Source organism: Atractosteus spatula, chromosome 9 (genome assembly GCF_055471065.1).
Source record: "Atractosteus spatula isolate fAtrSpa1 chromosome 9, fAtrSpa1.hap1, whole genome shotgun sequence".
Lineage (NCBI taxonomy): Eukaryota > Metazoa > Chordata > Actinopteri > Semionotiformes > Lepisosteidae > Atractosteus > Atractosteus spatula.
Window position 1 is genome coordinate 13,333,907 of NC_142714.1, and position 15,782 is coordinate 13,349,688.

General features: G+C 42.9%; 1 protein-coding gene across 2 annotated transcripts in view; it reads right to left on the bottom strand.

Annotated features, from left to right (window-relative positions):
• Positions 1-15,782, bottom strand: part of sos2 (son of sevenless homolog 2 (Drosophila)) — a 51,210-nt gene that overhangs the window by 7,926 nt on the left and 27,502 nt on the right. For both annotated transcript variants that reach the window (XM_088925248.1, XM_088925249.1), the window contains exons 6-14: positions 13,289-13,432; positions 12,132-12,242; positions 7,388-7,486; positions 4,479-4,606; positions 3,227-3,888; positions 1,662-1,743; positions 1,430-1,546; positions 835-947; positions 496-718 (exon numbers count right to left, since the gene is read on the bottom strand). In XM_088925248.1, coding sequence (XP_088781374.1) covers positions 496-718; positions 835-947; positions 1,430-1,546; positions 1,662-1,743; positions 3,227-3,888; positions 4,479-4,606; positions 7,388-7,486; positions 12,132-12,242; positions 13,289-13,432 — 1,679 coding nt within the window. The remainder of the gene's footprint in view (positions 1-495; positions 719-834; positions 948-1,429; positions 1,547-1,661; positions 1,744-3,226; positions 3,889-4,478; positions 4,607-7,387; positions 7,487-12,131; positions 12,243-13,288; positions 13,433-15,782) is intronic.

Consider the following 15,782-nt stretch of genomic DNA (forward strand, 5'->3'; position numbering starts at 1 on the left):
CCAGTCATCACATTCAAAATATTCCCTAAACCAAAAAAATTGACTGCCAAACAGTCAAAACAGTTCTTAAAAGCTCTTTGAACTTCATCTCCTTCAGTTAACTATCTTCTGTAGGCAAATTCTCATTGAGGCCAAAAAAGCTGTACAATGGTATTTAAATCAGCATGCATTTTAGGCCAATGTAAGGTTAAAAAAACACTGTATGTTCCTGTTCTCTCCCGGTACCGTCTTAATAAAAACTTGTTATATAAAAGAATTAAAGGTGTTCGAGTCTAAGGGGGTAAGAAAAAAAATTCTCTAACAAAAACAGTCCGAATGTTTCAATTAACCCTATTACGACTTTAATGTAAAGGTTGAATGGTGTAACTGAGCGGTTGGCTGGTTTTTGATCCAGTGGGTTCGAAGGCCACCTTGACCAGGACTGGGACTCCTCTTCTAGGTGTCACTGAGCCCGATGAGCAGGTACGGTCCGGCCGTGTCCCCAGGACGGCTCACCTGTAGAGCTCAGACTCCAGCAGCGTGAGCTGCCGTGCGATCTCGATGGGGTGCAGCGTCATGAGGGCAAAGGTCTCCGTCTGCCCTGCCCTGCTGATGTGCCACTCCACTGGAGGGGGCGGGCTCCCGAATGTGATACTGTGGCTGACTCCATTCAGCTGGGTCTGCATCTTCCGTCGGATGATTTTATTGATGGACTCCACCCACTTTCTCATTGACTTACCTATTGAAACAACCGGGGAAACTATCAGCTGTGATCTATATGATCTATAATAACCTTAAGAGCACTGTGCAGTGTGGGAGTCCCAAGATTGCTTTAAGAAAGAGCGATGTACTGACCTCGTAGCTGAATTACATTGGTGACATACTCTTCCAATCGGTACAACAGCTCAGGGTCTGTCTCAAAGTCATAGAAATGATGCTCCACCCACTGCCGGAAGACATTGAGAACCCTGTAAAATAAAGAAGCCTTAGTTCTGAGTTTACACAGCAAATATTGTGCCTTCAGACTCAGTTTGTTTTTAAACTCCTACTTGCCAATCACACAGTCTGCTTTTCTCCTGTTCAGCTTCCAGCTGAAAATATTACATAGTGCAAGTATCTTTGCATAGAGAATCATGCCTGGTCCTGTGCTACAGGGTCTTGTTTTTTTGTTGGTCTTAGTTCAACAGCTTCGGATTGAAACACGTGAAAATTTCAATTAGTGACATTTTGCTGAAGCATTCCGAGTGTGAGTATTCAGGGGAACAGCGGTACTGTCTCACTAGAGATTTGAACCCACAGTGTTTCATTTACAAGCCCACACCACTGTCTCGCTTGATTTTAGAGGAGTAAGCTGTCTGCCGTACAGAGCCAGGGGATGCGTGCCTGTTTGTGATGGGAGGGTTAGTATATCGGTGCATGAACACATCGCCTGCAGCAGAGAGGTCCATACCGGAGCTGGACTGGCTGGACATACTCCTTGCGAAATCTCTGGAGCTCTGCTGCCATTGGCTGCTCACCATTCCACAGGGCCTGTGCCTCGGTGGACTCCGGCTCAGGGATCTCAATCCTGCAGGGAAGACAGGGTCACTTCAGTAAGTCTCAGCTGACATGCCTTTACAGCGCTTTTTACACTAGGCTGCACCAGACAGAAAAATAGAAATAGAAAAAAATGCTTTTCTTACCGGTCTATCAACAGGTCAAGCAACTCAGAGGGCTTGCAGAAGGAGCGGTATGTTGTCAGAAAAGTGCGCACAAAATTAGGATCTGTAAAAGAAAGGGTTCAGCCAGGTCTGCAAACCGAAACTTATTCATCACACTTCACGGCCACAAATCCTGGTTCCGGAGAGGCATGATACTGATTAATCAAAACCACTGAGTTTTGAGGTTTGTTTATCAGTTTAATAGTTGCTTGGGTTTACTGAGTGAGTAGTGTTTGTCAAGGGATAACAGATCATTTGGGTTTTATTTTCAGGTCTTTCTATTACACCACTGATCCAAGTTTATAATGAAAATTACGGAGAAAAACAGACTCCAGTTTTTTGCCAAAGTTATAAACACGATTCTCTAGTCCAGTCCATCCCAGCATTCATTGCACTAACCAACCAAGTGGAAGCACCAATGTATCTGTAATCTACAATACCTCAATCACAAATGTATTATTATTTTGTTAAGTGTTCTTTTTACTTAATACCAGTCTTCTCTTTTTTGTTTGCAATGGTTCTTTCAAATCTTGTATCTGGTGTTAATGTAATACATTCTACCCATAATCTCTGGAGTCTGCATTAATGTGTTGGCCTCACTCAGCTATTCCTAACATGATTCTGTCCCTCAAATATTACTATCATCTTTGCAATACTTGACCACTTTTCACATCTAAGTAGGGGCTGGTCTGTTACTACTGAACGACCTGCTCAGATTAAGGTGTTTAAAATATTTTGTAAGTGACCTCCAATCGCAGGGCAGAGACACAGCAGAACAACAGGAGAACCTGCATCATTGACAAAGACCAAACAGCATGAGGAAGATGTTACAATTTTCTACAAGTAAGCTCCCTAGTACTGGCTACAATACCACTTTTACTGGTGAAGATTAACAAGGTCATACGTTGAGGAGAACTAACTTATTCTCTGAAAAACTGAAACCAGATGCTAACGGCAATCAAATGCAGCTCTGTCACTAACATACCCCCTCCTGGGAAGCCTCACGATGGGTCCTGGCGTCCGTGCCATGTGACTGCTTACAGTACCTGGATGGGAAACCTCCTGGGAAAGGTAAGGTTGCTGCTGGAAGAGGTATTAGAGGGGCCAGTAGGGGGCGCTCAACCAGCGGTCTGTGTGGGCAATAATGCCCAGGTATAGTGATGGGGACACTATACTGCAAAAAGGCACCATCCTTAGGATGTGACATACAACTGAGGTCCTGACTCTCTGTGGTCATTAAAAAATTCCGGGCGTTTCTCGAAAAGAGTAGGGGTGTCACCCTGGTGTCCTGGCCAAATTTCTCCCTGGCCTTTACCAGTCATGGCCTCCTAATAATCCCCATCTCTGAACTGGCTGCATGACTCTGTTCTCCTCCCCACTGGCACCTAGTGTGTGGGGAGTGTTCTGGCGCACTATGGCTGCCGTCACATCATCCAGGTGGATGCTGCACACTGGTGGTGGTGGAGGAGAGTCCCCATCACCTGTAAAGCGCTTTGAGTGGAGTGTCCAGAAAAGCGAATGTAAGTGTAAGGAGTTGTTATTATTACCTGCGTACATGTGGAAGGTGAGTCTTTCGATGAGCTTGACAACGGTGCCGGCCTTGATGATGGGGATGCCGGTCTTGCTCTGCACGCTGTCCTCGAAGACGATGTTCTCCTCGGAGTCCTGCACGGCGAAGCAGTAGACCTCGGGGGAGGGCAGGCGCAGGGGCTGCGCCTGCTCCTCGTGCTGCAGCACCGTGTCCAGCATGCGGTCTAGCGTGCTGCGGTACTGCAGCGTCACCAGCGCCGCCATCCAGGCGCTCTTCTCCTCCGCGCTCTTGGCGCAGAAGACGGCGCAGTTCTCGTCCTTGCCCACGATCTCGAAGGCGTGCCGCAGGTCGGGCGAGTCCTCGCGGTCCACGATGCGCACCTTGCGCAGCACGAACTTCTCCTTGAGGCGGAACTCGGCGCCGCTGCCCGCGCCCGGCAGCCGCGAGCTCTGCCCGTGGTTGGCCTTGCAGCTGATCAGCAGGCCGTCGAAGAGGAACATGTGGCGCTCGTGCTTGGCGCCAGCGCGGGTGAGCGGGCCCTCGAGGATGAACTCGCTGCAGCACTGCCCGATGTCCTTGCCCTCCCAGCCATCTATGCTCTTCTGGATCTCGTTCATCCTCTTGATGGCCAGCTGCTTGCTGCGGACCTGTCGGCTGTACAGCCGGTACATGGGCTCCCTGCACAAGCAGGAGGCGCAGAATCGTGAGACACCAAAGCAAGAGGAACCCAGTTGCGTGCCGAAAACACGGGCTTCATCGATGAATCTGCTTTCGTAACATGTAACCCCGTCAAAATCACTTTACATAAGAGATAGATAAGATCACTTTATTAGCCATATACAATTTCTTGCATTAGGAATTTGTCTTTTCACATACCTCCGCTTGCTCTCCATGAGACACACAGGCACACAGACGGGGAGAGAGAAGCTTGGGGTCAGAGCGCAGGGCCAGCCATTTATACGGTGCCCCTGGAGCAGCTGGGGTTAAGGTCCTTGCTCAGGGGCCCAACAAGTAGGATTCCTCTGCCAGCCACAGGATATGAACCGGCAACCTTCCAGCCACAGGCACAGATCCTTAGCCACAGAGCCACCGCTAAGTTTATTACTGGGTTACTGAAATTATGAATATGAGTGTTTCGATCGACTCTGCAGAGCTAATGCGATTTCATGTCGAGCTCCACTAGCGATGCCTAGTGATGCCGGAGCCGGCACTCCAAGCAGCCGTGCTGAGCCCGCGGTGTGCCTGTGACGGACGAAGCGGACGCTCACCCTGGCTTGCGGCGCGGCAGGTGCTTGCTGTAGATGCGCTCCACGCTGCACTGCAGGTTCAGCAGGGCGGTGATGGCCTGCTTCAGACACTCCTGGTCGTCCTGGTCTTTACTGCGCTCCTGCAGCTGCTGCAGAGAGACCACCCCCGTTCAGGAAGAGCAACAAGCAGCGTTTCCTGTCCTCCTCCTCAATTAATTCCCTTTTAGTTTCCAGCCGTGACCCCGTGTCCTTGTTTCTCTACTGTGTGTTAAGCAATCCCCTGAACTGCCCCTGTCTATAGGCCACGGGACGTACGCTGAACAAGTCTCCTGTGTTCTAGGTTAGGGGCCCTGAAACTCACTTCCTGGAGGAACCTTGTGTCTTCAGGTTTTCTAGTGGTCAAGTAACCTATTTTTTAAATTAGATGCACATATCTATCAAATTTATCTCTTTTTTCCAGTCCATTAGCAACACATTCCCTTAATTAAAAGTTACAGATACCTATAAATCACCTAGGAGCCTGGTTAGAAGTATTAGGGTGCAGACGCCCCTCAAAGCTGAGAACATGCAGTTCTTCTTTTTAAGGAAAGCATGATCAATTCCATTCTGACTTGGCAAGCGTGAAACCCTTCCCTGCTCTTACAAGCCCTGCCCTCCCGGGTTGCCAGGACAGCAGGGACGACAGTGGAATCTTCTCCTTCCCGCAGAGACAACAGCAGGTTAATGCTATCAGGGTAAGAACATGTTTGGCCATAATGTGTAGAACCCAGGGATAATTAGAGCTGCACATTACAAACACCATCTGTGCATTTCATGTGTGAAATTGTTCACAATGAGACTCAGGTACAGGCATTTGTAATAATAATCCTTGCATTCATATTGTGCTTTTTTTGAGACTCTATTCAAAAGGGCGCCAGTACGCTCCCCACACACCAGCTATCAGTGAACACCAGAACAAAGTAATGAAGCCAATTCATAGATGGGGGATTATTAGGAGGCCATGATTGGTAAAGGCCAAGGGGAAATTTGGACACCTGATCCCCGATGTGTTTATCAAAATGCTGCAACATTCGTTTTTTAAATAAGGTAATAAGAAATAAGGTGCCACTTCATAGGGTGTGTATCTATATCATGAGTAGCACTAAATTGGTCAGGTTTATGTGGTAAGGATGTAAAGTAGCTCTAACAAAGTTTGGTTAACCGCACAAATGCAATGTAGATTCTGCACACATCAGATCCTTAATGAGAAAGACAATATTCCTGACGCTATCAGTTTCTTCAAAAACAGAGGTATATAAATTGCATTTATATTTTCAGTAACGGGGCAAGAGATACCAGACGGAGAAAATCTGAGTCAATAGGGACAAAGTTTCTGAGCTGCCATTCACACAAATTAGACCAATTACATTCTAAACTCTACAATATGTTAGCAACAAAAACAAAACGGATAAAATAAGCAATATCCCATCTTTAGCAAATGTTTTTGTAAATCTTGACGAACTGGCTCCCTTCAGTCGGCAGATACTGAAGGCATTTCCAAAGTCTACCACAAGAGGGGGTGCTTGCAAGAAGAAAGGAAACCATAAGCTAAGGAAATGTTTTAAGTTCTTCAAACACCCAGGATTTGCAACACCAGAATATTCATATTCCAATTTATTCTTATGCACTGAAAGTTTGTGCGCCTGGCATGCAATTCCCAGATAAGTACCCTGTATAAAAAAAAGTATTGTCTGCTTACACTGGGTGGCTTCATTTAGCATGTCCAAAATCTTACATGAATTCAAGAGGTAGCATAACAAAAGGAGACAAACAGGAAATGCCTTAAAGATCTTCAGGACAGTTTAAAAAAAGCGGTAAAACCACTACATTTATTAGATGGAATAATAAAATGCTCCCTTTAGATGCTGATGATGATGATAATAAACTTTTGTTTATAAAGTGCCTTTCCAAACCCAAGGACACTGTACATCGCGAATAAAGAATAAGGCAAAAAAAAGTTCAATAAAAAGTAAAAGAAAAAAACCCAAAGAGCATACATGTTTTTACAGATGTAGGCAATCAGATGTAGACTGATTTTTGGATTTGAAAAGAGTTAAAGAAGTTGTCTCTCAGTTTCTGAGGACGGTCATTCCATATCACACTACAAGACGTGTTGTTAATATTACACCTGGTAATGAAATCCACAGATCGGTGCAACTGACACCAGTGAAAACTTTAGACTTTCATCACCAGTCTGGTAGAAATTTCATACTGAACTTAAACATCAGGAGAGAAAGTACAATTGTCTTCAATGTCAAAATCACAGCAAGGTAGTGACCTATGTACTGTACATGGTCATGGCTTTTAGTAAGAGAGGTGTATTAGCTGTATTAGCTATCGTGACTACGTCAATGTGGTAGATATCGTGGCACATATTTTCTATTTCTATTCATGAGTGCTCTTTCTTGCTAAAATACACTGTCAATGGCACTTCACACACATACTGCTTGAGCATACCTACAGAAGGTGAAGATTCACCTTTTAAATTAAAAACAAAAAACAAACACTGTCACATCTAAAATAAATATATAAAAATTACTTCTCTAAAAAAAATGAGCAGGCAAACCATGTTGATTTCCTTTGAGATTCAATGGCATGCCCATATGCACTTTTGCCAAAAAAGAAAATATTAACTGCTGTTTCCCACCTCCTCCAGAGACCAATCAAACTATCCTCCAGCCAAACCAAACTATATAATAAAGGGGTATAGTGGGTTTTTTTATTCAGAGAGAGGACAGAGGTCACTAGTCTCTGTTCAACTGAGATTTCAACTGGATTTCAACACTACTGTAGCTTCCTGGGGGAACTGGTGGTTGAGGAGGATCACCTCTTCATTGTAGCACTGCACCAGAGTAGACTGTGTTTGTACGAGACTGATGAACAAGACTTACCTGCAGCAGTTCAAAGTAGTGCAAACAGTGATAAACTGGAACCATCATGAGCTGGGGCAGAACATACTGCACAGCCTCCTTGAAACCCTCAGCTATTGACTGGGATGAAGCATAAAGAGACAGAGCTAGTCAGCAAAGTGTTTTTCACACACTCAACACCTGTGTTCCTGTCACAAAAAGAATGTTAGTTTGACAGACATCTAACAGAGAGATCACCACTATTAGACATTATGCATACTATAGAGTATCAGCAATGGGTAAATATCAACAACCCTTTAAACGAAAAACTTTAAATGTAAGAAGAACCCTCAAGGAACTGGTCTCTACGCAAATCTTTGTCTGTTGCAAAAAGAAGAGGCATATCAACATTGAAGTTTTCATGGCCAGTGGAAAGGGAATAAACATAATAAAAGAGACAGAGAGAGGAGACTGTATTATGAATCTCAACACCCAGTGCTGGTTGCTGTAGACAGCAGAGTAATATGAGCTGGAGGTCACTGTATCTCTTAAAAACCTCTTACTCAGACAGCAGACAGATAATCAATACCTCACTGCATAAGCTGCTTACAAGAGTCTGCACTGTTTGCCATGAGAGCTACATACACACCATTGGTAAGCAGTGCATGAAGTTCAATGTGCAAATAAACATTAACTTCATAGAATGCATGTTGGTATCAGTCAAGAATGTAATGAAAAAGTTAATTTAACAGACTCTATTTAGATTGTTTTCTAAGTTTTAAATATTTTCTATTTCTCTGCCTTTACATGTAATTGAACAGTACCGATCACTCAACTTTGCTTCTTGTCACTGTAGCAAATGGTGGACACATTACATAGCACATGCACTTGTGCTGACTTAAGAATTATGGCGCTCTGCACTTCAAGAAAAGGCCAATTGTGAATTCTTGGGATCGCTTGGAGGCAGTTCTACTGGGCCATCTCCTTTAACCACAGCCTCCTTCCAAATGATTGTCATAATTGTTTACAATTACAAATGTTATTTCACATTCCAGAACAACTCGGAGTAGAAACAAGAAATCCTGTCTTTTTCTAAATAGGTGAAGGCCACTCCATTGCAGATACTGTAAACCACTTGTGTGGTTCCACTCGAGGATTTTTAAAAGCCACACCTCTATAAAGGACAGCCTAATTTTCAGCACCATCACTGTACTGAGCCATCTTCCTCTTATATTCCTGACCTCTGACCTTCAAAGAGCCAAGGATAACCACTGTCAAGGCTTCTGGAGAGCAGGAAAAGGAGGCGGGAGGGACAGTGGACTCCTCCTGGAGACAGTCCGACAGCTTCACTGCGCTTAACCTCCATTCATAATTGATAAGGCACTGGCTTATAAACAGTGATGTTATTTCGGAACTGACCACTTTGCCATTAGATTTTGTTAAGCAATGTTTATAGACTTAGCACCCAATACTGAAAGACCTTTAAAACACAATACAATATAGCCATGAAATGTTAAGCATGAATATTTTACCTTATACTTATATACTAAATAAAATATATTAAGAACTTATCAGTTTTCTGGGCTTTTACTGAAAATGACTGAAGTCTATCCTTTTCTTATAATCCCTATTTATTAGAGGCATCTTGCAGGTTTTAATGAAAGCGGGACATACTGAGTTTCTCTCCAGTTCTCTTCTCCAGAGAGAAAAAAGGCTTGCTGTACGCTGGCCAGTTCTATTTTTAAAAGGCGATGCAATTTACCCACAATACCAGACGGCGCAAAGTGTAGTGGCTGAGCGGGTCTCAGTGGGGACATTCATCTGATGGCAAGCCGAGAGAAGGGGAGAGAGGAAGAAATAAAATAAGGCAAGGAGGGGACAGGACCACAAGGAGGAAGAAAAAGACAAGGAGAGGTAGAAAGAGGGTGGGACGCCGGAAGCATAAAAACAGATAAAGGTGGGAGGAAGAGTCAGACTTCGAAGTGCTACAGAAAGTGTCATCCTAGTGAGGTACATGGAGAAGAACAGCACACCCAGGAAGAGAGCTGGAGAAACAGATGAGGGAGGCAGACATGACTGCAGCCTTTTCACAAACCCTCCCTTTGGTGTGCTCTACGGACTGAAAACCACACGGTTCATTTTCACACTGTTTGGAGGGTCAGTGTTTAATGTCCATACACAGTCGAGGAAATAGTGGCCACACATGTATTCCTATTGATAAGCAGGCAGAAAATGCTGAAGATAAAATGCAGGGCCAAGTGTGCAAAAGCATGTCAACTTAAAAACGTCCAAAAGAGTTAGCATTTAAGATGCATCACCGAATTACAGCAGGTCTTTCAATAACATCCAAAGGTCCGTAGTTTATTAATCATAATATTGACAACTTCTTCAAATGTTACGTGCAACTGTTGGAAATTGTTAGAAAAAAATGAAGTTAATTTAATTCCCAAATGGTTTAAAGCAGTACTACAATGCTATTTTCAAATATCGGGGTTAGAAAGAATCAGCATTGATGAGCGCATTTCAAACCCAGTAAAAGCAAACTGTACACAGTAACCTGAAAGCTCCCCAGTTTACGTCACAAAATTGATTAAATTTCCAGGTATGCACAGCACCACGTTCTGAGATTCAGAACGAGGCAACAAAACGTCTGGTGACGTGTTGCGGCCCTATGACTTTGCAAACTAGCAGGCTTGTGAATAAATCCAATAGAAATATTACTTTCCATTTTCGAGACTGTTTTGCCAACAATACTACTTACTTGTAGGGCTGGGCGAGATGGCCAAAAACATTATCACGATAAAAATGTTCATATCAGTCGATATCGATAATTATCACGATAAATGTCAAATCTTTATTTCTTTCAAGTTTAAAGGCAGATTTGTTCTCCTGAGTGAAAGTTGAAGAAACCAGACAGTTAATTGGTAAATTAAACAACTCTTTATTTTAAGAACACAACAAACACTTGCCAAACAGCAGAAACATTAAACAAATCTGAGGTAGAGGGTATTCAAGTCTTTTTTATGTCAAAATATGCATGAGTCAAATTTACTAAATAAATATCTTAACAGAAAAATTAAATACTGCAGTGTGATAAAACACACATAGAAGATGGCTCAAACAGACTGCAAAGTTTAAAGTGCTCTGTTTTACGTCTGATCGTAAAAAGCCAAAATATCTCCAAATTACCGAAGTTGAATGACATTTTCTGTTGACGATGTCATCGTCCTTCGAGCTGGTCGTTGGCAGCGCTACATTTGCTTCAGTGTCGCTCATTTCTCCACTCTAACTACAGTCCTGTCAGCCACCACCGTGTGGGTAAACAACACCACGTTAGCTGCCCGGTCTGCAACACGCACACGCACTCGCGCAGTATTTTGTGGCGCAAAGCATTAACATTTATATCGAACATTTATCGAACTTTTGTTAAAATTATATCGAGGAAAATTATATCGCGATAATTATCGTTATCGAATTAGCGCCCAGCACTACTTACTTGTGAACTCAGCATGCAGATCATGTTTGAATGTTTCTACGGTCGAAATGTCTGCTGCACAGCCTGTACTTATTCGCTTGTACATCACATTACAGTGACTAGTGAGCAGGAAGGGAGGCATCACGCCCCAATTCGTGGGAACTCAAAAGCGAGTTTGTGACAACATGGCGACTTACAGTTCACAATTTTGTGCTTAATTTGAAATTTGTAAATTTGTTCTATAAAGTCAATGAATTGTTAACAAGATTTAATAACAGGTCTGAGAAATCGGGACTACAGTTCCCCTTTAAGGTTACTACTCTCTTTAACTAAATGGTACTTCAACTAAGCTATCCAACCTCTCAACCCAATTTGTTAGCACAAAAATGGGGTGAAGGGGAAAGCTGAAATAAAGATGGTAGACGAGGGAGTATTGTCACTGCTTTTGATGTATGATGACATGTAAAAAGCAACTTTTATTTAATACAGGACATTTGTGTGCAATCAATCTGGCAGTTTGTTTCTGAGCATTTATGCTATGGTGGTAGAGGAAGGAAGAAAATAGCCCTGCACTGAGCTGGAAACTTAACCACAAGAAATTGTGCATGCAATCTGGGCAACAACTGGCATATAGCTACAAAAACAAGAAACACACTTGTATAGACTTCCTAAAAACGCATCTTAAAGCATAAGGAATTTCAGGGTCCTAAAAGCTGCCTGATTTTATTCTAGCTTTACAGAATTTGAATGACAGGGTTTCCTGTGAATCAGTACTGGGATCTCCAAGCAGGAGATTAAAAATAAAAACAGTACATCTGAGGAATGAGCAGTAGTTGAAGGCAGAAAAAGTATGGCTGAACTTTGCAATGAAGAAGCCAGTACAGTCATGTGCTGAAATTAGGACACTGTCTTTAATCTGTATTTTCAATTTATTTCTAATTATTTCAGAAGGTATTGTAAGTATAAATGTCTGTCTAAACTCAGGTTTCTGTAAAGGAATAACATAGTGTGCAAATAAGTCAAGAACAGTGTTATTTGAAATCTTGTGCCCGTTGTTTAGAAAGCATTTAAATTAATAGATAACTGTGGTGCACTTCAGATCCTTAAATATGCACCTACAGAGTTCTGCATGCCCTGGCTTGTTCTGAACTTTATTATAAAATGCCAAATGCCTGAAGCAGCTGTGGATCCAACACATCTCCAGCCCATGAAAATCACACAAACACTCCAAGGTGCAGGTATTCTAAATGCAGACGTCCTTTGCTTGTAAAGCCAGAGCACAGAGGGAGGGAGTAAGATAGCTTCTGGTACCTGGAAGTGAAGGGCCACAGCAGGCCTGGCCATCAGGCTGCTGAAATGCTCGCGAAACTGGCGGGAGAGGATATCCTGAGACAGCGTTTCATAGGGATCAAATGCTTGCTCCTGAAAACAGTTAAATGTGGATTTATAAGCTGTCCTTGCTTAGATTCTAGATCTTGTTAGCCTGTGGACACATTCTTTGATCAAATATGCAATAAACACACAAAAGCTTCCATTCAACAGCATGAAATTCAGGTCATTGACAAGTTCGAAAACCTGGCTGCGAAGGCACAGACAGCACAAGACTCTCCACCGCTTCCAAGCTTGACCTGGATAAATTAGCGTCATTGTTCCCAAAGACACACTTACAGACCAGACCCCTGACAAAGCCTGGTCCCATTCAGTCCTCACAGGGCAAGACTGAGGCAACCGCAGCTGGGAAGACTAGAGATATGCCTTAGAGATTTGACTTCTTGTCACTAATTCTTGGCTGTCTGGAGTCTCCAACATTGTGGACAAGAGCTGATGGTGACAGGGGACACTACTGTAGGAGGTGCAGTCCTTTAGATGAGACATGACTATTTAGTCACTAAAGATCCTATGGTACTGCTTATGGTGTTAACTCCAGCATTCTGGTGAAATTCCTCTCTGGGTGTGCATAATCTGACCTCAATTCAACTGGTGAAGCTGTTTCTGATCTACTGTACCATGGGGGTGCTGGTGCCAAACGGCTGCTACAGTATGTGTCACCTGGACGGGTGGTGCTCTTTGGGGCTGGAGGATTTAGGGTACCTCCTACACATAGAGAACTTGGGGATCCTTCTGTATGAAAAGTACTATGTGTAATTATTAAATTTAAATAATTTTAACAATATTTGCCATTAAATCTGAATCCAAGGCTGCTGGCAACTCACTATATAAAGAAATACCTCTTGTCACAGATACCCCTGGATCTACTGTACTTCTACTTGAATTCCCTTTTTTGTTTTTTTGTGTCTGTAGTTAGAAAGGGCCTCCACGAGTGGCACTGAAGCAGTCTTTTCGTGTTCAAACACAAAAGCTAAAAACTAAAACCCTACAAACAGATTATACGGTGCTCATTTTTTTGTACTTTCAGAAGAGCAGCACAATTATCAGAGCTTGCCTGTCCTGCAAAGACTGACACGTACCTCGGCCAGATCTTCGAAGCAGCTGCCCACGAGAGGATGGGGGCTGCTGTCTGCTGTCATCTCCACCGCGTCCTCAATCAGCCCCAGCAGCTTCACCGTCAGCTCGTGGATATCCAGAATATTGCTGAAGATCACGTCAATATCCTGCAGACAACAGTGCTGCTAACATTAGATCACTGCCTATAGGCATGGATTTCCAGATGCATTTTTCACTTGCTTCTTCCTGCTGATGCTACAAGAGATGCCAAAAGCAATCTGCAGCTGACTTACACATAGGATTCGATATTTAATTAAAGGCCCTGAATCACAAAGGTACAACTCAAGTGTTTTGTTTTTGCAAAACTTCTCACTGGACTGAAGCGTCATATCCTCTCAGCTGTTCTTGAGGCTGCTGGTGTGAATTAACAACACTCCAAAAAGGGTATGTCAATACTAAATACTTTACACACCACCAAAACAGATTTTAACCACTGCTGGTCATACCTACAAAGATATGACTTTAAAAACTCAAACACCTTGATCATTCCTTTCTTGTCATGTTCATTGACCTTTTAGTTCTTTTAATCCACTCTATGAACCTTCTCTTTCTGAATCAAACGTAAAATATGCCGTATTTCACGGTCCACACAAAACCTCGATTCACTGCTAAAGGGAACTTGGCTCCAAAGAAGACAAAAGACCAAAACATTTAATCAATATCCAAAATATGGATAAGTTTTTTCTAAAAATATAATTCTATTTCTTTTTATCAGCATTATCTATAGACAAACTGGAAAAAAACTAGCAGCAGAATACCTTACACAACAGTAAATACTATTGATATAAAAATCCCTAAAAAGTTGAAAAGTAACACATCTTTAGAGGATTAACCTAAGGGAATCTTAGATTTTCTGTGTTCTAAAGTACTGTGATGACATGTTACAAACGATGATAAAAAGGCTGGCTCCTAATCACTTCAATATCCGTACTGTAGCACTCCCATGGATGGTCTTAATGGATGCTGTGTATCACTGCAGATTCTTAAAAACCTCATTATGCTTTCGATAGATTCTCTTTCCAGCTACCACCTGACACAGTAGCCCTCTCATTTAAAATGCATAAAGTCCTTTTGCATCTACTGTATCCCTTCTTATTTATTCATGTTCACTGTTGCTCGCTCCAGCTTGTCACGTTACACTTCAATACACACAACAGATGCTCCAGCTGCTCCGTTTCAGTTATTCTTAAGGGAAGCGTTTGAGGTCATTATTCTGTTTTCCAGATGGAATTTCAGACTGTACTGGCAATTCCTTCATAACCAGCTCAAAACCATACTCCTCAGACACAGGGGAGAAAAAAAGCCTGGGATTAGAAAGGGATCAGTGATTGATTTCGTTAAGGGATCACAACTGCCCTTTCAGAGTTTTCTTCGGTATATTTAGATATGTTTCCCCAGGTTTTACTGGATCCTAAGACGACAGAAAGAGGAAAGGTTGCATTGAAGGCTAAAAAGACTTAAATGTTAAGAGTTAACATGTCCAGCTAAACAAAGAGTGTGTGCGCGACTGTAGGAACATTGTCAGACTTCACATCTACAATTACACAGTAGTAACTCCAAACAAACTGAAGATATGGGGATAATCTCCTTAAAGTAAATGTTGGAAATAAACAAAGACATCTTTTACATTTGAAATATGACTGGATGTTTTGGACACTTCTAGTTTCATTTGAATAAACTTTGGAATAAAAAATAAATTACAGAAATAAAGTCATAGGGAAGTTCCCAACAAATATGAAGACAAACGTGTGTATCTGTGTGTGCGGAAGTATCCGGACTCTTGAGTTCCAGAGCAGCAAGATTAATAATTAATAATAATAATTGCTTACACTTATATAGCGCTTTTCTGGACACTCCACTCAGAGCGCTTTATAGGTAAATGTGCCACCACCAATGTGCAGTATCCAGCTGGATGATGCGATGACAGCCATAGTGCGCCAGAACGCTCACCACACACCAGCTCTCAGTGGGGAGGAGAGCAGCGTAATGAAGCCAATTCATAGAGGGTAATTATTAGGAGGCCATGACTGGTAAGGGCCAATGGGAAATTTGGCCAGGACGCCGGGGTTACACCCCTACTTTTTTCGAGAAACGCCCTGGGATTTTTAATGACCATAAAGAGCCAGGACCTCGGTTTTATGTCTCATCTGAAGGACGGCGCCTATTTACAGGATAGTGTCCCCGTCACTATACTGGGGCTTTAGGACCCACATGGACCACTGGGTGAGTGCTCCCTGCTGGCCCCACTAACACCTCTTCCAGCAGCAACCTTAGTTTTTCCAAGGAGGTCTCCCATCCAGGTAGTGACCAGGCTCACACCTGCTGAGCTTCAGTGGGTTGCCAGTTGTGAGTTGCAGGGTGATATGCTGCTGGCAATTAAAATCTAAACGGGCCCACACGCACAATGGAGCTGCATCTCCTTGTTACCCCACACCTGGAGTTAATATCATGCTACAT